Source organism: Salmo trutta, chromosome 7 (genome assembly GCF_901001165.1).
Source record: "Salmo trutta chromosome 7, fSalTru1.1, whole genome shotgun sequence".
In the NCBI taxonomy this organism is placed as follows: domain Eukaryota; kingdom Metazoa; phylum Chordata; class Actinopteri; order Salmoniformes; family Salmonidae; genus Salmo; species Salmo trutta.
This window is the reverse complement of record NC_042963.1, coordinates 32,214,749-32,242,002: the sequence shown is the minus strand read 5'-3', so window position 1 is coordinate 32,242,002 and position 27,254 is coordinate 32,214,749. Positions and strand designations below refer to the sequence as shown.

Sequence of the window (27,254 nt, the reverse complement as noted above, 5' to 3'; positions counted from 1 at the left end):
TTCATTTTTGTCATCCTTAATAACACCACCTTAGTCCAATAACTTTTATTTTGAACGCCATGACGTGTGTATTCACGTTGAAGGAAATCTTATTCACGTCCGGGTCAGATTGTTTCCAGCATTTTCCCAAACAGCTGATCTGGTCAATACATTTGAACTGTGAAGACTAAAGAAATAACGACATATTTGATCATTAATATGGATTTCTTAAAAGCTGAAATTGCGAGGAAGAGAAAACTAATTGTAGACAAAGATCTTATTGATGTGAGTTGCTGCTAGCTAGTATGTTTACTAGTCAGCTAGTTAGAGTTGCTTTAAGTTAGCTAGGCTAGGATAACTAGCTAGGTTGCTTGGCGTGGGCAGGGAACGTTTAATATAACTTTTACTCAAAATAGTAACTAGCTAGCCAACGTTAGCTTAAAGTACAAGTTGGGTGAGCCTGCGTCATGATACAATTAAGAGCTATATGGCTCAAAGGTTAGCGGCATGCGTGCGCCAGCTAACGTTATCTTCGCTTAGTTTCAAGAGCTCATCTACGTTAGTTAGCTAAGTATTATTTTTTACTTGTGAGATTAAAATGTTGCATCTTATTGTTGACATGCGGTGTTAATGAATCTATTCACAGGATTCAAAGAAATACTTCAAACGATCCGATCTTGCCCGAAAAGAAGAAGATGAGTATTTCGAAAGATGTGGCTACAAGGTAATATCACAGCGTTTCTATTTTTAAATCTTTTTTTAACAGCGTTTCTAAACCTAGAGGACTAAAGAAAGGCGTATGCATGCTTTCCAGCCGGAAGAGTTCGTACATATATTATGACGTTTTAGACTTGAGACTTTTGTTGTTGTTGACGCAACCCGAAGTCTACGCCACTTCGTCGGTGATTGGTCAACAGTAGGGATTCTTCAGGGAAGTCTGTCATTCAATGAGGGACTACTCATTTTCATGCCAATTGTTTTCATTGAGAAATAGTGCACCAAATGTCTTGAAGTACAATTGTGTGACTAAGGTATTCTTTGGCAAAAACTCAATAAGTCATTAATTTACTTATCTTTGTTTAATTAAGATTATTTTATGGAAGTGTGTACTGGCTACGGTGTCTCAAAATGGACAAACAGTAGTATTTGAAAAATGAGGGGGAAAAAAGCACAAGGTCTTAAAGGAGTATGCGAGCACACTTGTTTGGTTCTCCTAGTTGACTTTGGCCAGCCGAACGGAAGCATGCCTTTAGTAGATCATTCCGGGGTTTGGGATTTGAAGTAAAAAAAATGAAAATAATAATACTTACCAGGTAAGTTGACTGAGAACACGTTGTCATTTACATCAATGACCTGGAGAATACTTACAGGGGATGAATGAGCCAATTGGAAGCTGGGGATGATTAGGTGGCCATGATGGTATGAGGGCCAGATTGGGAATTTAGCCAGGACACCAGGGTTAACACCCCTACTTTGATAAATGCTATGGGAACTTTAGTGACCACAGAGAGTCAGGACACCTGTTAAATGCCCCATCCGAAAGACGGCACCCTACACTGGGCAATGTCCCCAATCACTGCCCTAGGGCGTTGGGATATTATTGTTTTAGACCAGAGGAAAGAGTGCCTCCTACTGGCCCTCCAACACCACTTCCAGCAGCATCTGGTCTCCCATCCAGGATCAAACCTGCTTAGCTTCAGAGGAAAGCCAGCATTGGGATGCAGGGTGATATGCTGCTGGATTAAGTCAATGAGAGAAGTGAAATTCTTCCTTAGTTGTTCATTTTCTCAATCTAAATGTGATTTAGTACGGTTCTAGGAACACAAATCCCTCTACTTTCATATCACATCAAAATGCACTTACTGTGCTGTTTTGAGACGGTTTTAACAGTTGCCGCCGACAGTATTTTTCAGTGACAACACGTTTGTGGCCGCCTTCTGTTTACACACAGGTGTTCGGAGACGCCGATGTAGTCCCTCTGTCTTGTCTGTTTTCTGTAAACAAGTGCTGTAACATGGAAATATGGCCATGTGGGAACCCTAACCCTATAAAAGTATCAGTTTTGTTTTTTGAAAATGTCTCACTGATATGAAAGATAAGGTCCTTATTCTAAAACCGTACCGCAAGCGATGCGTGGTAATGTTCAGACCGAGCGCCGAGGCTCTTAACAAACCTCCCCTGTACAGAAGACGCCTTCATCCAATGACTTTTATGTGTAATGTAATAGAACTGCGAGTCATGATCAAAGGCTAGTTATAGCCCATTGTCTGTTCTCTCTTATTCTCTCTCCCTTGTGCCCTTCATCTTACTCCTTGTTTCGAGATTCTCCTTTCCTCTCTGTCTTCCATTCCCTTCCTCCTCCCCTTCCTATCTCTGCACTGTCTGTTCAATCTCCACTTTTTTTCTCCCCTCAGTGACTTGTTTTCAGAGTTTCAGTGCAGCCTATGACTAGACCCCCTTACAGGGTTGTGTGGTAGTGTTTTTCTGATGTTGCATAGCCTGTGTTGACTGTGCTCTCTTCCCACCTTGTGAACGCTGCCCTGCAGGTTCAGAAAGAGGCACCTGAGAGACAGGTAGGGGATGATGGCACAGCAAAGGCAGCAAGCAGGGAGCATGTCTCGAGGATGATCGACCGTAGGCAGTGGTGTGTCCCAAAAATCTTGCAAAGCTCCCCTTTCCGCTGCTTCTTCCCTTCAATTCTACCTGTCTGCAAGGACTTGATAGGAGTTTAAAATATGGAGGAAATGTATCTAGCAGCAAGCTAGCTATATACAGTCCAAAAATAACCCATTCCCTAGTTCTTTCCTCCAGGCTGCTTCAATGTTACCTGAATGTAAGCACAGTGTAAAAGACATTATGATTGCTCCACCCATCCTTCCAATAGGCTTAGAGCTTCAGTCATGTTGCTCAAACCTGTTGAATTTAAGTGGTGGATGTGTGAGTTGTATTCAGTCCCTTCACTGATCCGTTGTCTGGAAGGAGAGGGGGCAAGGAATGGAGAGTTGGGACATAGCCATGTTGAGCATGAGTTTAGGCTCTGTCAGTTTATCCTTTTGCTTTTTAAAGTTTTGGGTTAATCTGGCTTTGCCTCTTATATTTCAAATGAGTTTGATATGGGCCTTTGTAGCAGAAACAACTTTCTGTTTTTTTCCCTGTTTTTTGTGTTTGCAGGTTTTGCCTTACTTTTGAGAATCGCTCATGTGTGGGAAGAACTGCATTTCAATTCAGCTGACTAATACAGCTCTAAATGTGCCTATAAAGTGGGTTTTAGCTTACAAATGCAGCACCTGCATCTGACTTGGATTCTTTGTGCATTTTGGGGGCTTTTGTGGTGTACTTTTTGTTGTTGTTGTTGGTTGTGCTCTTCCTAGAAACACAATCTTAAGGTGAAGAGATGCATGTGCTTCTAAAAGCATGACCCATCAGTAGGGTTGCACATTTTGGGGAATATTCTGAGGTGGAAACTTTCCGTGGGAATTAACGGGAATATATGGGAATTAACATTAATGCATTGGATATATTTACCATATCATATGGAGACAAACATAGAAGGTTTATCTTATAAGTAGACATGATTAAATCCTAACAATATAAATAAAAAACAATTAGTTACGAATTGAACTTTAATTAAATGAGTTGACTCTTCACATGGGATGATTTCCCTGAACAACAAAAGGGAATGTTGAATGATCCCCAATGATCCATCGCACCTACCCCCCCCCAAAAAAAAACATTTTCAACATTCATCTGTAAAATAAACTTCCTCTCAGGCTTCTATGTCTTCTCCCTGGACCTCCTCATGTCCACCTCTTGAACATCAGACTCTGAGGCCTCATCTTCACTGTCACTTTCCAACCTTGTTGAGGATGGCTCGTTGTCAGGCTCAAAAAGCCTCAAATTTGCCCGGGTGGCCACCAATTTTTCAACCCTTGTATTGGTCAGCCTGGTGTGTGTGTGTGTGTGTGTTCCCAAACAAGGACCAGTTGCGGCTGTAGTTGGTGGGATTTGGAGGATCATGGAGGCAACAGGAGAAAGAGCCTCAATCCCTTCCATCCGGTGGCTGATGAGATACAGTTGAAGTCGGAAGTTTACATACACTTAGGTTGGAGTCATTAAAACTCGTTTTTCAACCACTCCACAAATTTCTTGTTAACAAACTATTGTTTTGGCAAGTCAGTTAGGACATCTACTAATTTTCCCAACAATTGTTAACAGACAGATTATTTCACTTATAATTCACTGTATCACAATTCCAGTGGGTCAGAAGTTTACAAAAACTGAGTTGACTGTACCTTTAAGCAGCTTGGAATATTCCAGAAAATGTCATGGATTTAGAAGCTTCTGATAGGCTAATTGACATAATTTGAGTCAATTGGAGGTGTACCTGTGGATGTATTTCAAGGCCTACCTTCAAACTCACTGCCTCTTTGCTTGACATCATGGGAAAATCCAAAGAAATCAGCCAAGACCTCAGAAACAAATGGTAGACCGCAACAAGTCTGGTTCTTCCTTGGGAGCAATTTCCAAACGCCTGAAGGTACAACGTTCATCTGTACAAACAATAGTACACAAGTATAAACACCATGGGACCACGCAGCCGTCATACCGCTCAGGAAGGAGACGCGTTCTGTCTTCTAGAGATGAACGTACGTTGGTGCGAAAAGGGCAAATCAATCCCAGAACAACAGCAAAGGACCTTGTGAAGATGCTGGAGGAAACAGGTAGAAAAGTATCTATATCCACAGTAAAACGAGTCCTATATCGACATAACCTGAAAGGCCGCTCAGCAAGGAAGAAGCCACTGCTCCAAAACTGCCATAAGAAAGCCAGACTACAGTTTGCAACTGCACATGGGGACAAAGATCGTACTTTTTGGAGAAATGTCCTCTTGTCTGATGAAACAAAAATAGAACTATTTGGCCATAATGACCATTGTTATGTTTGGAGGAAAAAGGGGGATGCTTGCAAGCTGAAGACACCATCCCAACCGTGAAGCACGGGTGTCAGCATCATGTTGTGGGGGTGCTTTGCTGCAGGAGGGACTGGTGCACTTCACAAAATAGATGGCATCATGAGGAAGAAAAATGATGTAGATATATTGAAGCAACATCTCATGACATCAGTCAGGAAATTAAAGCTTGGTCGCAAATGGGCCTTCCAAATGGACAATGACCCCAAGCATACTTCCAAAGTTGTTGCAAAATTACTTAAGGACAACAAAGTCAAGGTATTGGAGTGGCCATCATAGAGCCCTGACCTCAATCCTATAGAAAATTTGTGGGCCGAACTGAAAAAGCGTGTGCGAGCGAGGAGGCCTACAAACCTGATTCGGTTACCCCAGCTCTGTCAGGAGGAATGGGCCAAAATTCACCCAACTTATGTGGGAACCTTGTGGAAGGCTACCCAAAACGTTTGACCCAAGTTAAGCAATTTATAGGCAATGCTACCAAATACTAATTGAGTAATGAACTTCTGGCCCACTGGAAATGTGATGATAGAAATATTCTGACATTTCACATTCTTAAAATAAAGTGGTGATCCTAACTGACCTAAGACAGTGAATTTTGACTAGGATTAAATGTCAGGAATTGTGAAACTGAGTTAACTGTATTTACCTAAGGTGTATGTAAACTTTCGACTTCCAACTGTATGTTGGCACGACTGCCATATTACATCTCCATCCCAAAGCCCTTGCTTGGAAGTGCACTTTGCCAGACTGCCAAGAACCTTGCCCTCATCCAGGCCAAGGTGACGAGACGACACTGAAGTGATGACAACATAGGTCTTGTTGATCTTTTCACCAGACAGGATACTCTTGCCAGCATGCTTGGGGTTCAACATGTACACTGTGGCGTGTATGGGCTTCAGGCAGAGAAGTCTTCACGTTTTTGATGTATTTCAGAACTACAGTTTCCTCTGCTTGGAGCAACAGTGAAGTGGGCAGGGCAGGATGGATTTATTCTCTTACATATGCAAGCAGATTCTGAACATCAGACAGGATGGCATTGTCTCCCTCAATCCGTGCAATGGCTACTGCTATAGGTTTCCGGCTGCTTACCACACTCTCCCAAAATACATAATCCAGGAGGATCCTGTTGATGGGGCTGTCCATATCGGCAGACTGTGATATGGCCGTTTCTTGGAGAGCCTCCTTCCCCTCCAGGAGACTGTCAAACATGATGACAACACCACCCCAACGGGTGTTGCTGGGCAGCTTCAATGTGGTGTTCTTATTCTCTCTTTGCTTGATGAGGTAGATTGCTGCTATAACTTGATGACCCTTCACATACCTAACCATTTCCTTGGCTCTCTTGTAGAGTGTATCCATTGTTTTCAGTGCCATGATGTCCTTGAGGAGCAGATTCAGTGCATGAGCAGCACAGCCAATGGGTGTGATGTGAGGGTAGGACTCCTCCACTTTAGACCAAGCAGCCTTCATGGTCGCAGCATTGTCTGTCACCAGTGCAATTACCTTCTGTGGTCCAAGGTCATTGATGACTGCCTTCAGCTCATCTGCAATGTAGAAACCAGTGTGTCTGTTGTCCCTTTTGTCTGTGTTCTTGTAGAATACTGGTTGAGGGTTGGAGATGTAGTAAATTATTCCTTGCCCACGAACATTCGACCACCCATCAGAGATGATTGCAATAGTCTGCTTTCTCTGATTTGCTTGACCTTCACTTGAACTCTGCATCCAGCACATTAGTAGATGAAGCATGTCTTGTTGGAGGTGTGTATCCTGAGTGAAGAACATTCAGAAATCTCTTCCAATATACATTGCCTGTGAGCATCAGAGGTGAACCAGTTGCATGCAAGGCATTCATCAGCATTTCTCTGACTATGTTCATCCAATGAGTCAAAAACACTTCAGATTCCAGGAGGACCATGAGCTGTTGCTACCGATAAGGTGCTGATTCATAATTTTCACCTCGAATAGAAGTAGAGGGACTTTTGTCAGGTTGCTTGTTGTGAACGCTGAGGGAACTTCATGCACTTTGCCAGATTCTGCATCTTTGTTGCATTCTTCACATATTTGGCACAGTATTTGCAAATGTACACAGCTTTTCCTTCTACATTAGCTGCAGTGAAATGTCTCCACACATCAGATAGTGCCTGTGGCATTTTCCTGTAAAGATTAGATTTTTTTGTTGTAAAAAAAACAACATACATGGAATTGTGCAGATAAATAGTTAAGCAGTTAGATTAAACAACTCCTTTTGTAAGATGAATGTCTTAAAATGAAACATGTATGGAAACCGGTGAATTGACACTCAGTTAGCAGGCTCAAGCAAGCTAAAACCCACATGGTAGCAAAAACTAATCAGCAGAAATTAACAAGTTTGAAATAATTTAAACACACTTTGCTGTAGGCTACTATTTACTAGTTAACAAAAATCATGTATGTTATAAAATATATTCACACCACCCAGTATTGTAATCAAAACTTACCAAAAGGCATGTAGTCTTTGACTCAGACAGTAGTAGTGTGGGCTCAATAGCATCTCATAGTGTGCAAGATCATGAGAATCAGCTGTACATGTGATGGAAGAATGCACTGTGCATGTAGAGGGTTACAAATCCATTGAATTGGGGATAGTTTAACCAAAATATGCCACAAGACCTAGAATTGCCTTATGTGTATCCCACAAAGGTTCACTGTTATAGGCGAACTTTCTTTAATGAATTTAAGCAAAATACCCGGGCTTAATTTCCCATGGAAAATTTCCGGAAAGTTTCTGACCCTTTGCAACCCAACCCGACGTATATTTGAAAGATGAAATTGCTATGCAGTGGTTTAATCATTTAAAACATGATTTTTAACAGCCATGAAGATGGTCTACATGGAACAGTGTTTTTCCTATGTTCATGCTGCTTTGAAATGGTATGATGGATTTGTATACCATCATACATTGGTTTGAGACATTGGTTTGCTTTGGAAGAGACTGCTGGTCCCAGGTGAGTCAGTAGCAATAGATAATGTCTCTGCATGACAGTACGGAGTGAGCACGCTCTACTGCTTCTGCTGGCATTTTAGCTGTTTGTGAGGATGATTATGATAAAACATTTCGCCAGCTGAGAGAGAGGAGGTTTCACTCTCGCCAAAATCTGTCCAAAATAAGCCCAATGCGTTTCTATGGGCTTATTTTGGACCTAAGCTTGTCGACTGCCTTCCTGCCAACTCCTATTGTTAGGACAGAGATATGAGCACCTTTTCATTATATATATATATACAGATCTCTAGTGAGAGCCAATAGTAATGGAGACCTCTGAGTTTTGCCTCTAGAGCCCCACAGTGGAGGTGTCATAATACTTATAAAACCTAGCGGTCAAACAGGGAAATGGTTCCAATCGTTTTTCCACTTCATTTTTCTCATAGCGCTTATTTTAACTTATTCTAAAATTCCCTGTGTTTTGTGTATCCTTACCCTGGCGTGACGTTTTGATAGCCATGTAACCATTTATCAATATATTAGTCTTTACTCAATTAGCATTTTTAAATAGCATCAAAGTAGACATGCAAAACAACATCCTTGCAAGCTTCTGCATGTCATCTCCAGCTGACACCTTTTGCTAACAGGTATTGTGTCAATTTAAAACTTGCACAAGACAGTTCATAAAATTGTAAATGTAAGAAATTTCGCCAATTTATTCAGTACTACATTTAGCTAATATTAGAATCTCTGGATTAATTTACCTTTGCCTTGATTGGGCAGTCTCAGCCAGATCATGGCATTTGTAGCTCTTTATGCTAGCCTAATTTGCATTTTTGGAGGTAAATACAGGTGAATAGATGTCACATTGTCAAAGAAAGATTTACACGGTTATCAAAACTCCATGCCAGGTTAAGCCTATATGAACAGCCCTTATTTTAAGTGTTCCTAAAATCCCCTTTGGGAAAAATTATTGGAACCTGTTTGAATGCTGGTTATTATGACTCATACTGTGGTACACTATAGCAGTGAAAACAGGAAACTGACCCATGCCCCTCTCTCTCCCTTTTACCTCTGTGTTATCTCAAAGATGGAGAAGAAAGAAGAGAAGGTAGATCCCTCCACCTCGTCCAATAGCACGTTAGAGTTGGAGCTGACTGAGGAGAAGCTGCCAATGTCGCTCTCCCGGCAGGAGGTGAGTCGGCCAATCAGAGCTGGTTTTATTGTGTCAAGCCTCCTGGGTTCTGTTCATTTGGTATGAACAGGGAGGAGACGTGCTTGTTTGTTTGTCCAGGTGATCCGGCGGCTGAGGGAGCGAGGGGAACCGGTGCGTCTGTTTGCAGAGTCAGACTATGAGGCCTTCCAGAGGCTCAGGAAGATTGAGATTCTCGCTCCGGAAGTCAACAAGGTAACATCCTGTCACTGTTATAAGGCAGGGTGGTGGTGCGAACTTGCTCTTTGTTTTTGTGGTGGGTTTTATATTGTTTTTGTAAGGTTAAAGAAGTGATGGACACAGACTTTTAAGCACTCACCTCTCATTGTCCTTGGTACTGTTGTGTACATGCTAGCCCAGAACATTATACGTGACTTTTCGGGCACTGACAAGCTGTGATGTAAAGATGATCACCTGTGTTACTGTGTATTCTCTGGGCAGGGTTTGAGGAATGACCTGAAGGCAGCCATGGATAAGATTGATGCACAGTACCTGAATGAGATCGTAGGGGGCACTGGGGAGCCGGGCGAGGTGGACACACAATTCGACCTAAGAGTACACGAGGCAGACACAACCATCGAGGAGCTGGAGGTACACAGCGACTGGGGAGTCACTAAAGCCACTATATTTGTCCTTAACTCAGGGTTTAAGGGCTACATTTAAATCCACAATTGTAAATAAAAAGTGCTGAATGTCCCTCTTCTACCACAGTCCAAACAAAGTCCTATGTGTCAATGCATCATAAGAACACTGTATTCCCTTTGTCCTCTTGTTTGGTATTTGTTGTCCTGTAGGCTCTGGGTAAATCTCTGGGAACGGGAGATGACAATGGGGACCAGGATGTCATCGACAAAGTCCTTAGGGTGAGACTGAGAGGGTTATGCTCTGCTTTTTACTTCAGGGAGAGTTGTTTGCTAATTCAACAGTTGCTGATGTGATCTCTATCCAGTGTTGTAATTATTTATTGTAATGCTGTGATGGAGATATAAAATTTTTTTATAATGTTTGTGTGCTGACATGGTTGTGTTATGGTCAGTAGTTTCTTGGCAGTTGTGGATATAGTTTGTTGTGGTCTGTAGTTCCTGCTGGGAGTCTGGGCGAAGGACCTGAACGGTCGAGAGGACCACGTGAAGCGCAGCGTCCAGGGCAAGCTGGCCAGCGCCACCCAGAAACAGACTGAGTCCTACCTCAAACCGCTATTCCGGAAACTACGCAAGAAGGTGTGTTCACCTCAGGGAACTGCCCTCTGTGAAATGAGTGTGGTGGATATGGTCTTGTTTATTGTCATTCTTAATTTTTTTTAGAGTTTGCCAGCAGACATCAAAGAATCAATCACAGACATCATTAAATTCATGCTGCAGAGAGAATATGTAAAGGTATTGAACTTGTTTTCTACCTGTTGTCACTTATATTGGGTGTTTTGTGTTTAGTATGATTGGTAATAGTGTGTGTCATGTAACTAAACTAAGATTGGGCAGTTGTCCTTAAACTGTGCTTGTCTGTTCCAGGCGAACGATGCATACCTGCAGATGGCCATTGGTAATGCCCCCTGGCCCATCGGGGTGACCATGGTGGGCATCCACGCCCGTACGGGGCGAGAGAAGATCTTCTCCAAACACGTGGCCCACGTCCTCAACGACGAGACCCAGAGAAAATACATCCAGGTTAGGACCTCCGGGTTAACCTCTGAATATAACTTGGATCAAAGATGCCCCTAACCTCTGGGTTAACCCAAATAGAGTAGCAGAAGTAAGATAGCTGACTGCTCAGCCTTCTTGTGAAAATATCTTAACGTCTGCTCTCTTCAACAGGGACTGAAAAGGTTGATGACTATCTGCCAGAAACACTTCTCCACAGACCCCTCAAAGTGCGTGGAGTACAATGCCCTGTAGTACACTGACCGTCTACACCTGTGGTCACCAAGCCTTGTCTTAGAGTCCTGGGGTGCGCAGGCATTTGTTTCAACCTAGCACTACAGCACCTAATTCAATTGATTATGGTCTTGATGATCATAAAATACGTTGAATCAGGTGCGCTAGTGTTGGGTTGGATGGAAAGCATGCCTGTATACTTTGTAGTCTTACAGGATCAGGATTGGTATCCACTGGTTGGTTACACGTCTGTGGAAGTCACAACAGCTGAGGAAGTCTCTGTACTTCTGTCTACATACCTGTCAATGGAAATCCAGCTGTTCATGTATATTTGGAGGCTCACTTTTTGCCACTGTTTACTGTTTTGGGTTGCTTTTTTTTTTAGGGTGTACAGGTTAGTATTTTCCTTGTTACTCAAATGAACGAACATGCCGTGTAAATATCCCTTCTAAGATTCGTCTTTCTCCACTGTGCTAGTTCTATATCTTTGTAAGAATGGCATGATGTGTAAGTTTTATTATGCAAAGCTTTGAAAAAAATAAGCTTTAAATTCAAGAAGGTGAAAACAGCAGTTGAAACCTGTCAAGTATACATCTTACCTGTGTGAATGGTAAACTGTGTTCTTATTAATGCAATAAATATATCTAAATTCAAGGGTGTTTGGTGTCAGTCACTTTTCATTCCTTTATTAAGAAGGAATATTATTTAGAGAATACATTTTGATGGAACTTTTAGATAACTGCAAATGTTCCCTAGCTTTATAATGTCGCAATGCACAAGATCATTAAATGAGAAGTGCCATTTTAAACGAAGGGCAAAGTTTGCTATACAGCTATAAAATGATTAATCTATAATCTCCAGAAGCCAACAGCAGAGCCAATGTTTATTATACACTTGTCTGTCTACAGACCAACGCATTGCTGCAGATCTTTTACATGCTGACCAGACACTGCGTGAATGTTGCAAGATAAATTTACACATGTTAACAAACGTTGCTTGTGGACGTCTGTGTGGCAAGGCGCTAAAATAGAACTTGGTTCTATTTGTGAAGCTCAATGCACTGCAAATCCTGCCTCTCCCATCTCATTGGTTTTTAGGAGCATATACCCATGTGATTGAAAGATGAATTGAGGTTCACGCTCCAGTCAGTTGTGGTAATGCACCTTTAAAGTTGGTTGCCAACTGCTATATAATGTCCAAAGAAAAAACCCGAAGGAGGAGAGATTACGAGAAACAAATTTGGTTGACTGTTAATCTGTGGATTAATTGTAGGAGTAGATGACCTTGGGCATTGCAGGTAAAATAACAACCCAAATTTATATCCCAGGGCAAATTATCTTACAACAGCTAGCTAAATTGCCATACATGTTTAATGCTTTTCGACCTGTCCCCAAATTAATATAGTAGGTTCGGAGTTAGTTTTGATATTTCAACCTGCATGACCTGATCGCATCTGGTGTGGGGGGACAAAATCAACGTGTTAGATTTTTGCGCCACTCCGCAGCAAATGTAAAAACTTTTTTAAAGACATTCGGACATTCAAACTTCAATAGCTCGCAAACGATTTGAGCTACATACCTCAGGTTAGAGAGACTATGAAGGAAAAAAAGTAGTGCAACATTGCACAGGTCTTATTTGACACATTCCGACCCGAGTTTCATACGCACATCGCAATGGTGTTGGCAGCCTAGCGCACCGTCAACGCAACTAGTTAGGGGGCTTCAAAAAAAGTGCATGATCACAATATTGAAATGTCAATACCTCTTCAACCGCTTGATTTAGCAACCTCATTTCAATTGTCCATTATTCCTAACATGGAGAGAAATGTTGCACACCCTTGCGTTTTCTCATAAAATTATTCATTTTATACATATATGTATGTGTACCAGTCAAAAGTTTTGGCACCTACTCATTCAAGGGTTTTTCTTTATTTTTACTATTTTCTACATTGTAGAATAATAGTGAAGACATTAAAAATATGAAATACACATATGGAATCAGCGCTACAGGGAGACAGGACGGACAGCTGATCGTCCTCGCAGTGGCAGACCACGTGTAACAACACCTGCACAGGATCGGTACATCCGAACATCACACCTGCGGGATAGGTACAGGATGGCAACAACAACTGCCCGAGTTACACCAGGAACACACAATCCCTCCATCAGTGCTCAGACTGTCCCCAATAGGCTGAGAGAGGCTGGACTGAGGGCTTGTAGGCTTGTTGTAAGGCAGGTCCTCAGCTGACATCACTGGCAACAACATCGCCTATGGGCACAAACCCACTGTCGCTGAACCAGACAGGACTGGCAAAAAGTGCTTTTCACTGATGAGTTGCGGTTTTGTCTCACCAGGGGTGATGGTCGGATTCGTGTTTATCGTCGAAGGAATGAGCGTTACACCGAGGCCTGTACTCTGGAGCGGGATCGATTTGGAGGTGGAGGGTCCGTCATGGTCTGGGGCGATGTGTCACAGCATCATCGGACTGAGCTTGTTGTCATTGCAGGCAATCTCAATGCTGTGCGTTACAGGGAAGACATCCTCTTCCCTCATGTGGTACCCTTTCTGCATGCTCATCCTGACATGACCCTCCAGCATGACAATGCCACCAGCCATACTGCTCGTTCTGTGCGTGATTTCCTGCAAGACAGTAATGTCAGTGTTCTGCCATGGCCAGCGAAGAGCCCGGATCTCAATCCCATTGAGCACGTCTGGGACCTGTTGGATCAGAGGGTGAGGGCTAGGGCCATTCCCCCCAGAAATGTCCGGGAACTTGCAGGTGTCTTGGTGGAAGAGTGAGGTAACATCTCACAGCAAGAACGGGCAAATCTGGTGCAGTCCATGAGGAGGAGATGAACTGCAGTACTTAATGCCACTGGTGGTCACACCAGATACTGACTGTTACTTTTGATTTTACTTTTGATTTTGACCCCCCCCCTCTTTGTTCAGGGACACATTATTCCCTTTCTGTTAGTCACATGTCTGTGGAACTTGTTCAGTTTATGTCTCAGTTGTTGAATCTTATGTTCATACAAATATTTGTGTGTGTGTGTTCAATTGTAAAATCACTTACAATTCAATTGCTCTTCGATGACATGACCTAGGCACCTCAAACCAACTTCATATTGTTCACAGGATAGGGACACACATTGCACAGCCTTTGTTTTTTTTATATAAACATGAGTTTATATAAATATTTGAAACTTTAGAATTTCTATAGCTCTTCAATCACATGACTTAGCAACCTCATTTCGACTTTAATTTCTTCCTTACATAGAGAGTTTATGTGGCACAGCATTTGGCTTTTTAATAAAATGATTCCAACATGTAAATAATCACTTAAAATTCATTAGCTCCTTGACCATGTGACATAAACACCTCAAAAAACCTTTGGAATGTTCACAGGGTAGGGACATACATCGCACACCCTTTGGAGTTCTGAAAAATGGTTACATTTATTTTACCTTCATTTATTCTTTACATAAAGAGTTACGTTGCACAGCCTTTGGTTTTATTTCACAAAATTATTCCAATATTGAAAAAAATTGATCATATTACTCCAGTCCTAGCTTCTCTACACTGGTTTCCTGTTAAGGCTAGGGCTGATTTCAAGTTTTTACTGTTAACATACAAATCATTGCATGGACTCGCTCCTACTTATCTCTCTGATTTGGTCCTGCCATACATAACGTACCTACACGTAGGGCTGTGGCAGTCATACATTTTTGTCAGCCATTGATTGTCAAGCAAATAACTGCCGGTCTCAAGGTAATTGACCATTAATTAACATAAACACATTTATCTCCTGGTTTTCACGTGTAGTCTACAAGCCACTGATGCAGACCTTTGGAACATCTACATTTACAAAAAACTATATAGCCTATACTATCACAATAAATCAATTATTTTAGACGGGTCTAAAGAAACATCATATGAAGAAAATGTAATTTATTTAAGAACAGAATATTTGTCCTTGTGTTAGGCCCTGATCTGGCTCTGCCATATGGCTGTGGGCTACACTAGTTCATTTAGTAGACAAGATTTGTTTCGAATTCCATGGCATTATTTTATAGTATAAAGAATGCAATTGAACATAGCTGAATAAAATAGAAAGGATATTTTCTCCAAACGATTTGAGGGAGTACACACATGCAGCTATTCTGTGTTAAGCGGTTAACAAAGAAACAACGGCCCACCTACAGTTGAAGTGGGAAGTTTACATGCACCTTAGCCAAATACATTTAAACTCAGTGTTTCACAATTCCTGACATTTAATCCTAGTAAAAATTCTGTGTCTTAGGTCAGATAGGATCACCACGTTATTTTAAGAATATGAAATGTCAGAATAATAGTAGAGAGAATGATTTATTTCAGCTTTTATTTATCTCATCACATTCCCAGTGGATAAGAAGTTTACGTACACTCAAATAGTATTTGGTAGCATTGCCTTGAAATTGTTTAACTTGGGTCAAATGTTTCGGGTAGCCTTCCACAAGCTTCCCACAATAAGTTGGGTGAATTTTGGACCATTCCTCCTGACAGAGCTGGTGTAACTGAGTCAGGTTTGTAGGCCTCCTTACTCGTACACACTTTTTCAGTTCTGCCCACACATTTTCTATAGGTTTGAGGTCAGGGCTTTGTGATGGCTACTCCAATACCTTGACTTTGTTGTCCTTAAGCCATTTTGCCTCAACTTTGGAGGTATGTTGGGATCATTGTCCATTAGGAAGAATCATTTGTGACCAAGCTTTAACTTCCTGACTGATGTCTTGAGATGTTGCTTAAATATATCCACATAATCTTTCTTCCTCATGATGCCATCTATTTTGTGAAGTGCACCAGTCCCTCCTGCAGCAAAGCACCCCCACAACATGATGCTGACACCCCCGATCTTCACGGTTGGGATGGTATTTTTCGGCTTGCAAGCGTCCCCCTTTTTCCTCCAAACATAACAATGGTCATTATGGCCAAACAGTTCTATTTTTGTTTCATTCGACAAGAGGACATTTCTCCAAAAAGTACGATCTTTGTCCCCATGTGCAGTTGCAAACCGTAATCTGTCTTTTTTATGGAGGTTTTGGAGCAGTGGCTTCTTCCTTGCTGAGCGGCCTTTCAGGTTATGTCGATATAGGACTCGTTTTACTGTGGATATAGATACTTTTGTTCCTGTTTCCTCCAGCATCTTCACAAGGTCCTTTGCTGTTGTTCTGGGATTGATTTGCCCTTTTCGCACCAAAGTACGTTCATCTCTAGGAGACAGAACGCGTCTCCTTCCTGAGCAGTATGATGGCTGCGTGGTCCCATGGTGTTTATACTTGCATACTATTGTTTGTACAGATGAACGTGGTACCTTCAGGCGTTTGGAAATTGCTCCCAAGGAAGAACCAGACTTGTGGAGGTCTACAATTTTTTTTCTGAGGTCTTGGCTGATTTCTTTTGATTTTCCTATGATGTCAAGCAAAGAGGCCCTGAGTTTGAAGGTAGGCCTTGAAATACATCCACAGGTACACCTCCAATTGACTCAAATTATGTCAATTAGCCTATCAGAAGCTTCTAAAGCCATGATATCATTTTATGGAATATTCCAAGCTTTTTAAAGGCACAGTCAACTTAGTGTATGTAAACTTCTGACCCACTGGAATTGTGATACAGTGAATTATAAGTGAAATAATCTGTCTGTAAACAGTTTTTGGAAAAATTACTTGTGTCATGCACAAAGTAGATGTCCTAACCGACTTGCCAAAACTATAGTTTGTTAACAAGAAATTTGTGGAGTGGTTGAAAAACGAGTTTTAATGACTCCAACCTAAGTGTATGTAAACTTCCGACTTCAACTGTACATTCTTAATTTCGAGTTATTTATGCAACTATAGTTGTGAAACAAACATTGGGCTGGATTATTAAAACATTCCAAGGCTGCATGATATGACTAATGATGATTTGAAAAAAGTAGCCTGAAAGGCATGAGCTGTGCTTTGTTTTTTGTACAGGCTGCTCACACTTCATCAGTCTCTCATTTACAATTTGACAAACACTTGATAATGCCTTCAATTTCACAGTGGCATTCCCTTTGTGTGGCCGTAATGCCTCCTAAAAAAATCCATGCCTTTTGCGGGTAGTGGTCGTTGTGCCCTTTTGGCTGAATATAATAATTATAATTCCCTTCTCCCGGCTGTGTGCGCCGAAGTATCTCTCACTCACATGGCTCTCTCAGATATCTCAATTCTTATTAGCCGATGCCCGTCACGTGATCGAGTCCTTCTCACAAGCTACAGATGAAGACAGACACATCGACGACGCAACTACACGCATCCTTATTGAATAATGAGGCGCATATATAAGATGTTGGAAGAGCTGTCCACATTTACTTTCCATCAGCCAACAAGATGAGTAGGGCTAACGAACAGCAAAAGCACTAGCCTATGTCAATCTACTACCACCCATATTTATAAAGTTGACCTAATCTGTGCGAGAAATAAATATTCCAAACATAGTCTGGGACAGTTATGGGATGTGATAGATCCCAAATAATGCATCCCAAAAAAAATTAAAAGCAGTGAGGCTGACGCAACAGATCAGAACGTTTAGCTTAAAATGTTGATAAACTATTAGGCTATTTCTTCACATTATCAGAATAGCAATGCGCACACAGCAGTAGGCTATAAACGCGAGTGTTCCAAAATGCAATCAATTAGCGGGAAAACACCATTCTCAAAAGTGACTGCAAATGGGATTACGCAGGTAATGCTTTTATTATAAAGGTGCATTTTTATGGTGAAAATTATCTTCCTCAAACTTGAAACTCTACACCCTTTGTAAAGCGGATTAATGTGCTTTATTTTAAGAAGTTATTTGACCATTAGTTGTGATACAATCCTTATCAAAACATATAGGCCTATGGGAAGCCTAGTTACCGTGACTAAACAGTCAGCTTGGAATTTGACTGCAGTCATGACTTGTGACTGCCGGTGTGGTGGTAATACGGTCATTGTAACAGCCCTACCAACAAGTAGGCTGCTGTCACAAGATGCAGGCCTCTTTATTGTCCCTATAATTCCAAAGGAAACCACTCATCTCATTTCAGTAGGTCTTATGATTGAGTGTAGTGTAGCTCAGGGGTGCGACGGTGAACAGCAAGGCACTGGCGAGAGGAACCACCCTTGTTGTGTCTGCCTGGCTGGCTCCCCACTCTCTCCTGGGATCCTCTGCCTCTGACCCTATTACGGAGGCAGAGTCACTGGCATGCTTGCGCTCTCTCAGGGTGCATCACGTCATGCCAGGCTTTGTTAACTATACTCGACTCCCTGGGTGGGTCGAGTCACTGACGTAATCTTCCTGTCCGGTTTTGCACCCCCTAGTGCTAGTATGGTGGGGAGATCTTTCTGGGCTATACTCGACCTTGTCTCATGGTAGTAAGTTAGTGGTCTGTTGTTTTCCCTTGATTGGTGTGGGGGCTGTGCTTTGTCAGAGTGGTATTTATCCTGCCTGATTGGCCATGTCCGGGAGTAATTTTGTACGGGACCATAGTGTTGCCCGATGTCAGTCCCCCGTATCTATGCTGTAACAGCCTATGTGCCGAGGGGCTAGGGTCAGTCTGTCCTCCTCTATCTCTGTTTCACCACACACACACACACACACACACACACACACACACACACACACACACACACACACACACACACACACACACACACACACACACACACACACACACAGATTGATTTTTATCTTATTGTTGTACATTTCTCATTCCAAGTGGAACCCTCTGCAAAGGTTTCTTACAAATGTGGTTCCCTTATGAGTACCGTAAATTCCGGACTATAAGCCGCAACTTTTTTCCCAGCTTTGAACCTCGCGGCTTAAACAATGACGTGGCTAATATATGGATTTTTCCCGCTTTCAATTTTTTTTTCTCCAAAAAAACACATCCTGTGAGGTGCTCAGTTTTTTGGCGGCATGAAGCTTTCATTAGACCAATGAAATTGCCGAACGGGTTAAGGTCAAACAACTTTTTTGTTTACTGTTTAGATTAAATTGAGCGCTCTCAAACTCCCCATCATTCTGATTACGGTAGTCATTGTCACCCTCATCATGGCAAAGGAAATAGAGCTGCTGCACGGGAGCTTGGTCTTAATGAGTCGATGATAAGACGTTGGAAACAGCAGCGTGAGGAATTGACTCAGTGCAAAAAGACAACTAAAGCTTACTGCAAATTTTTTGTTACAAGCCGTTTTTCGTTAAAGCCTATTTATTTTTCTTACAAGCCGTGTTTCGTTAAAGCCTATTTATTTTTGTTACAAGCCGTGTTTCGTTAAAGCCTGTGTAAAGTTCATTTGTTTCAATGTACCGGTAGGCACCTGCGGCTTTTAGACATGTGCGGCTTATTTATGTTCAAAATAATATTTTTTTTTAAATTCAGTGGGTGCGGGTTATATTCAGGTGCGCTTAATAGTCCGGAAATTACGGTAGCTTTTTACCTAGGAGTGTACAACAATAATCCATTCTCATTTGCCATTCAGTTCCTGTGATGTGTTGCTGGAATTATGTAATTTATCATAGTTTGTCAAATGTTTTTTTAAATTGAATATTTAAATCCAATTTCTAGTGGTATATTTCTCTTTCAAGTCCCTGCAGGGTAGGATGCAGTCCAAGAATGTGCAGAGCCTGAGACGCCCAGCCCTGAGAGGGTGGAGAAGAGCATCCGATTGTTCACGGTGTCGAAGGCAGCGGATAGATCTAGGAGGATGAGAACAGAGGAGAGAAAAAGCTTTGGCAATGTGGAGAGCCTTCATGACACAGAGGAGAGTAGTCTCAGTTGATTGACCCGTCTTGAAGCCTGACTGGGGCGGCAGCGTAGCCTAGTGGTTAGAGCGTTGGACTACTAACTGAAAGGTTGCAAGATTGAATCCCCGAGCTGACAAGGTACAAATCTGTCATTCTGCCCCTGAACAAAGCAGTTAACCCACTGTTCCTAAACCGTCATTGAAAATAAGAATTTGTTCTTAACTGACTTGCCTAGTTAAATAAAGGTAAAATAAATCAAGAAGATCGTTCTGAGAGAGTTGGTCAGAGACAGCATGCTCAAGTGTTTTAGAAAGACGGGATACCGGGCTGTAGTTTTTGACATCAGAGGGGTTGAGTGTTGGTTTCTTGGTGAGGGGACATTTTGCAGTCAGAGGGGATGCAGAGTGGTGGTCAGGGATCAGTTGATGAGGGAAGTGAGGAATGGGAGAAGGTCTCCAGAGATGGTCTGGAGAAGGGAGGAGGGGATGGGGTTGAGTGAGCAGGTTGTCAGATAGCTGGACCTCATGAGTTGCAGGATTTCAATTTCGAGTCTCATAGCAAAGGGTCTGAATACATATGTAAATATGGTATTTCTGTTTTCGATTATTAATACATTTGCAAAAAATTCTAAAAAACTGTTTTTGCTTTGTCATTATGAGGTATTGTGTGTAGATATGATGAGGATAAAAATGTATTTAATCCATTTTAGAATAAGGCTGGAACATAACAAAATTTGGAAAAAGGGAAAGGGTCTGAATACTTTCCGAAGGCACTGTAGCTCCATTCTTGTGTATTATTTTATTCCTCTAGTGATTCTATTTTATTTTAAACTCTGCATTGTTGGGAATGGCTCGTAAGCAAAAATTTCACGGTTAAGTCTACACAGTTGTAATCGGTGTGTCACGTCCTGACCATAGAGAGTTCTTATTTTCTATGGTAGAGTAGGTCAGGGCGTGACTGGGGGGTTTATCTAGTTTATTTATTTCTATGTTGGGTTCTAGTTTCTTTTTTCTATGTTGGGTTTTTTGTGTGATTCCCAATTAGAGGCAGCTGGTCATCGTTGTCTCTAATTGGGGATCATATTTAAGTAGTTGTTTTTCCCACCTGTGTTTGTGGGATATTATTTTGAGTTAGTGCATGTAGCACCTCTTTAGTCACGTTTTGTTTATTCTTTATTGTTTTTGTATTTTGGCTAAGTTTCACATATTAATAAAGATGTGGAACGATACTCACGCTTCGCCTTGGTCCTTCTCTACACCCAAACGTGACACGGTGCATGTGACAAATAAACGTAATTTGATTTTGAGTTGCGTACATACAGTAGGTTTGTCAGAGATGTTAAAACTGAAAATATAGTTATGTAGAATTGTAGGTTTTCAAGTCATCACAACATAAATGCACCTGTACAGAGCTCCTCTTTGTCAAAACATTAAGTTAGTTAGCTTGCTGTTACATTAGATTTGTGTCTATGGCAACAATAGTGTTTTCTTTTCTTTTTGCAGACTATCATGCTGTAGAGTCACAGAGATTGGTTGTGGTGCTCTCGCTTCAGCTCTGAGGTTAAATCCCTCACACCTGAGAGAGCTGGACCTAAGAAACAATCACACAGGAAGTTCAGGAGTGAAACTTTTCTCTGATTTCTTAACCACAGTTGTCAGGTTTTAGTTCAGGTAATGACTTTATATAGTGAGAATTGTTTCGGATTTTGATTGTACAAATACACAAGGACTTTTGATTTAAAACAGTATCCAAATATGTATTGTAATTCACTGATTTCTATAGTGTATACCATTTCTGAATGTACATATAGAGTAAGTATGTATTTGTTTTCATTATTGACTAGATAACATGATTTTTATGAAATTATTGCCACCTCACAAACCCTTCTACTGTACATTCTCAAGCTTAATTTTGGGCCATCAATGTTCATGCAGTTTGGGCTTCATTTCAATCACTGGAAAAACATGAAAAATGTATCTACAAACAGGTGTGTGGTTTTGACCTATTAGGAGCTGTATGCTCACTCCAGCAGTCCCAGGTAACAATACATTCCAAATACAGATTTTCTGTAAAAAAAAAAGAATATATATGTATTCTTAACATTCTCTTAAATACTTTAAAGGCCCAATGCAAACATATTTTTATATCAATATCAAATCCCTTCAGGGTTACCATGAAGTACCTTACTGTATTAGATTCCATTAAAATGGGCAAAAATAGCATACATTCAGATATTACATACATTTCTAAGACAGGACACTACTAGGTGTGTGATGGCAGTTGAGATGTATGAATAGACCAGAAGAGGGCAGCAGTTACAACACAAGCCTGTTTGTGCTTTCATTCCAGTCTATGGTATTCAGGGTTTATAACATTTAAAAACTGTTCCAAAGATTTGCATTTGAGTTTACTGTGAACTGTTTCACTTGATTGTCAACATTGTTTCATGGTTGAATTGTGGGTGGAAATGCTTGCCCCATCAATAAAGTATGCCAGCACAAAAACATCCTGTGGCGTTCTGCATTAGCATCGTATAGCCCCCGTGATATGCACATTTTCAGGGAAGTTAGGACCAAATATACTCAGGCAGTTAGGAAAGCTAAGGCTAGCTTTTTCAAGCAGAAATTTGCATCCTGTAGCACCAACTCCAAATAGTTCTGGGACACTGTAAAGTCCATGGAGAATAAGAGCACCTCCTCCCAGCTGCCCACTGCACTGAGGCTAGGAAACACTGTCACCATCGATAAATCCACTATAATTGAGAATTTCAATGAGCATTTTTCTACGGCTGGCCATGCTTTCCACCTGGCTACCCCTACCCCGATCAACAGCACTCCACCCCCCCACAGCAACTCGCCCAAGCCTCCCCCACTTCTCCTTCACCCAAATCCAGATAGCTGATGATCTGAAAGAGCTGCAAAATCTGGACCCCTACAAATCAGCCGGGCTAGACAATCTGGACCCTCTCTTTCTAAAATTATCTGCCGAAATCATTGCAACCCCTATTACTAGCCTGTTCAACCTCTCTTTCGTATCGTCTGAGATTCCCATAGATTGGAAAGCTGCCGCGGTCATGCCCCTCTTCAAAGGGGGAGACACTCTAGACCCAAACTGCTACAAACCTATATCTATTATACCCTGCCTTTCTAAGGTCTTTGAAAGCCAAGTTAACAAACAGATTACCGACCATATCGAATCCTACCGTACCTTCTCCGCTATGCAATCTGGTTTCAGAGCTGGTCATGGGTGCACCTCAGCCATGTTCAAGGTCCTAAACGATATCATAACCGCCATCGGGAGCAATTTCCAAACGCCTGAAGGTACCACGTTCATCTGTACAAACAATAGTATGCAAGTATAAACACCATGGGACCACGCAGCCATCATACTGATTGCCTCACCTGGTTCAAATGATTGCCTCACCTGGTTCACCAACTACTTCTCTGATAGAGTTCAGTGTGTCAAATGGGAGGGCCTGTTGTCCGGACCTCTGGCAGTCTCTATGGGGTGCCACAGGGTTCAATTCTCGGGTCGACTCTCTTCTCTGTATACATCAATGATGTCGCTCTTGCTGCTGGTGATTCTTTGATCCGCCTCTACGCAGATGACACCATTCTGTATACCTCTGGCCCTTCTTTGGACACTGTGTTAACTAACCTCCAGACGAGCTTCAATGCCATACAACTCTCCTTCCGTGGCCTCCAACTGCTCAAATGCAAGTTAAACTAAATGCATGCCCTTCAACCGATCGCTGCCCGCACCTGCCCGCCCGTCCAGCATCACTACTCTGGACGGTTCTGACTTAGAATATGTGGACAACTACAAATACCTAGGTGTCTGGTTAGACTGTAAACTCTCCTTCCAGACTCACATTAAACATCTCCAATCCAAAATTAAATCTAGAATCAGCTTCCTATTTCGCAACAAAGCGTCTTTCACTCATGCTGCCAAACATACCCTCGTAAAACTGACCATCCTAACGATACTCGACTTCGGCGATGTCATTTACAAAATAGCCTCCAACACTCTACTCAACAAATTGGATGCAGTCTATCACAGTGCCATCCGTTTTGTCACCAAAGCCCCATATACTACCCACCACTGCGACCTGTATGCTCTCGTTGGCTGGCGCTCGCTTCATACTAATCGCCAAACCCACTGGCTCCAGGTCATCTACAAGTCTCTGCTAGGTAAAGCCCCGCCTTATCTCAGCTCACTGGTCACCATAGCAGCACCCACCCGTAGCACGCGCTTCAGCAGGTATATCTCACTGGTCACCCCCAAAGTCAAATCTTCCTTTGGTCGTCTTTCCTTCCAGTTCTCTGCTGCCAATGATTGGAACAAACTGCAAAAATCACTGAAGCTGGAGACTCTTACCTCCCTCACTAGCTTTAAGTACCAGCTGTCAGAGCAGCTCACAGATCACTGCACTTGTACATAGCCCATCTGTAAATAGCCTATCCAATCTACCTCATCCCCATACTGTATTTATTTATTTATCCTGCTCTTTGCACCCCAGTATCTTTACTTGCAAATTCATCTTCTGCACATTCTACCATTCCAGTGTTTAATTGCTATATTGTAATTACTTCACCACCATGGCCTATTTATTGCCTTACCTCCCTTATCCTACCTCATTTGCACATGCTGTATATAGACTTTTCTACTGTATTATTGATTGTATGTTTGTTTATTCCATGTGTAACTCTGTGTTGTTGTATGTGTCATACTGCTTTGCTTTATCTTGGCCAGGTCTCAGTTGCAAATGAGAACTTGTTTTCAACTAGCCTACCTGGTTAAATAAAGGTGAAATATAAAAAAAAAATTCAAAATGGTGTGTCACTCAATAGTATCCAATCTAGGAGTGTGGTAGTCCAGTTAACCTTATCATCTGTACTTAAAAGACACCAGTGAGATCTGTTATCTGCCTGATTTATGTTATTCTATAAATAATCGGCGTTGGTTATTAATCTTTCACATGATATGACAAGCCTGTCTTGATGTGTAAAGGAACAGCAGGAGGATGTGTAACAGAATAGACACTGAACAGCAGAAATATACTATTTTTAGCTTCTGTTCTCAGATCTGCTTAAGATCAGTTTGATGGTGTGTTCTTTTCTTCTGGGATCCATCTCCTAATAAATGGTTCAGTTGACTATATAGCATGGTCCAATCATTATTTGAAACAAGTACGATTTGGTTCCAGGTAGCCTACCAGTTTTGGTGGATTCTTTGATCTAAAAACTAAAGAAAGTATTAATTTTAAAACACATTGATGAAAGTATCATACATTCTACTATATTATGTGTGGAATTGCTTTCTGTTACTATACAATTTCAGGACAAATAGGCCAACAATGGTTAGCATTGATTTGTGAAACATTTTCACTGGCTATGTACTGGTAACTGCCAAAATAAAGGAAACACCAACATAAAACGTCTTAATAGGGCATTGGGCCTCCCCGAGTTGACAGAGCAGCGTCAATGTACCTTGTCATAGATTCTACAAGTGTCTGGAACTTTATTGGAGGGATGTGACACCATTCTTCCACAGGAAATTCCATAATTTGGTGTTTTGTTGGAAAACGCTGTCTCTGGCACCGCTCCAGAATCTCCCATAAGTGTTCAATTGGGTTTAGATCTGGCGGCTGAGACTGCCATAGCATATGGTTTACATTGTTTTCATGCTCATCAAACCATTCAGTGACCACTTGTGCCCTATGGATGGGGGTATTCTAATACTGGAATAGACCACAAATGATTCACCATAAGTTGAAGGTGATCACACAGAATGGCTGTGTGATTAATTGCCACTTACTTTGCCCTCTAAGTGGTTGACGGGACCTAAACCATTCCATTAAAATGCACCCCACACCATAACAGAGCTGCCAGAACCCTCATTTCGTCAAGTGTTTCCTTTATTTTGGAAGTTACCTCTATGTGTAACCATACAGCGATGCATACAATACAGCAACCTTATTATATTGAGTTACCATGGTGACTTCATCTGTTCCTTTCTGTTATTAGTCTGTTCTCCTGCTGTAAGAACACACATCACTGTTCTACTGTATGTCTCTGATCTGGCTAAATCACACATTATTGCTCTATGACTGTTCTACAACTGCTATGTTTATGTATTTGTGTTCATAGGGGTATCTCTACTCTCCTTCACAGCTTGCTGGCTTCAGTCCAACCCAACCCCTTTGTCCCACTGCCAACAGTGATTCTCAGTTTTACTAGGATTCAAGGTCTTTACTTCATATTCCCATGAAAAGCATTTGTACTTATTTTCATCTCAACAATGGCCCTCCCTATGAGCATTATCAAAGCCCAGAAGGTTGTTTTGGTTCTGTTATATCTAAAAGCCAGAGCAGAGAGAAGCTTAGCGGGAACACTACTCTGGCTGACCGGGCCTAGTACAGACCACCCTGAATTTTAAATGGATAGACAAAACTTGTGTAAATGTTCTTCTGGGCCCCCCCTCACTTTCTTCCTTCTATGGTAGATGGTAGAAATAATCTTTGTTTTTGAATATGAAAAACAAATATTGATACTCACTCCTGGTTTGATGAGACACTGATTCTGAAAAGATTTCAGGAGGCTTTGCTTTGTGTGAGTTAACGAGAGCTGGCCATGCAAACTCCTGACCCATATGAGGACCTCAACTATCTCCCTCCCCCATCCCTCTGGTGCCCTGACCCGCCATCGCGTGCTGAAGCACTGAGCATTCTGGCACCAACCATGTCCTTTATACACTACCAAAGGGTTTTAACTAGATGGTATGCAGCCATGACTGGAAGTTACTTTTTCGCAGCAGATTAGGAGAATTTACACAACAGGTTAGGAAAATTAGGTTAAGGTTCGGAAAAGGTTTAGGGTCAGCTAAAATCCTCTTCTTACCTGCAACTAAAAGTCACTTCGGGTCATAGGGGTACTCCATCTAGTCACAACCAACGATATGTATACATAAATCATTGGTCACAACCCTATGAAGGGACTCTTCTGATTCACATTTTCTTTGGATTGACATTTATTATAGGCCTACTGTATGCGTTTCCAGTCATGGCATCATGTAAACAAATTACATGTTGGTTTTCATTGCGTGCAACATCTGAGTGGGGAAGGCAGAGTTTGGGATTTCTGATTGGGAACAAGTTGACAGGCTGAATAAAGGAAGGTAGAGCAAGAGAGGGAGTTAGAAGTGTTGGTATTGGGGACTAGGGGACAGTGGGTCAGGGTGCATGTTAATGTCTCTGCTCTCAATAGACTGAGCCTGACATAACAGACACCTGGGCTAGATCAAATAAAATCACATTTTATTGGTCACATACACATGATTAGCAGATGTCATCGCGGGTGTAGCGAAATGCTTGTGCTTCTAGCTCCGACAGTGCAATAATATCTAACAAGTAATATCTAACAAATTACACAACATATACCCAATACACACAAATCTAAGTAGGAATGAATTAAGACTATA

At 41.7% G+C, this 27,254-nt stretch overlaps 1 protein-coding gene across 2 annotated transcripts; it reads left to right on the top strand.

Moving 5' to 3' along the window:
• Nucleotides 1–77: 77 nt before the first annotated feature.
• Nucleotides 78–11,645, top strand: prpf18 (PRP18 pre-mRNA processing factor 18 homolog (yeast)). Of its 2 annotated transcripts, XM_029758622.1 has the most exons (11): nt 78–264; nt 626–703; nt 2,526–2,552; nt 8,998–9,102; nt 9,202–9,315; nt 9,562–9,711; nt 9,915–9,983; nt 10,200–10,340; nt 10,425–10,496; nt 10,629–10,784; nt 10,932–11,645. In XM_029758622.1, the coding sequence occupies exons 1-11, from the start codon at nt 199–201 to the stop codon at nt 11,010–11,012; spliced, it is 1,059 nt and encodes a 352-aa protein (XP_029614482.1). In that variant the 5' UTR covers nt 78–198; the 3' UTR covers nt 11,013–11,645. The 2 variants fall into 2 exon arrangements, with proteins under 2 accessions (XP_029614482.1, XP_029614483.1); XM_029758623.1 differs by lacking the exon at nt 2,526–2,552.
• Nucleotides 11,646–27,254: the final 15,609 nt, after the last annotated feature.

Excerpts from the sequence above, each read along its gene's own strand:
- prpf18 (XM_029758622.1), top strand. The coding sequence starts at position 199 with ATGGATTTCTTAAAAGCTGAAATTGCGAGGAAGAGAAAACTAATTGTA. Across the intron at positions 9,316-9,561 it reads TCGCTCCGGAAGTCAACAAG|GGTTTGAGGAATGACCTGAA; the intron begins GTAACATCCTGT and ends TTCTCTGGGCAG. Across the intron at positions 9,984-10,199 it reads TCATCGACAAAGTCCTTAGG|TTCCTGCTGGGAGTCTGGGC; the intron begins GTGAGACTGAGA and ends TGTGGTCTGTAG.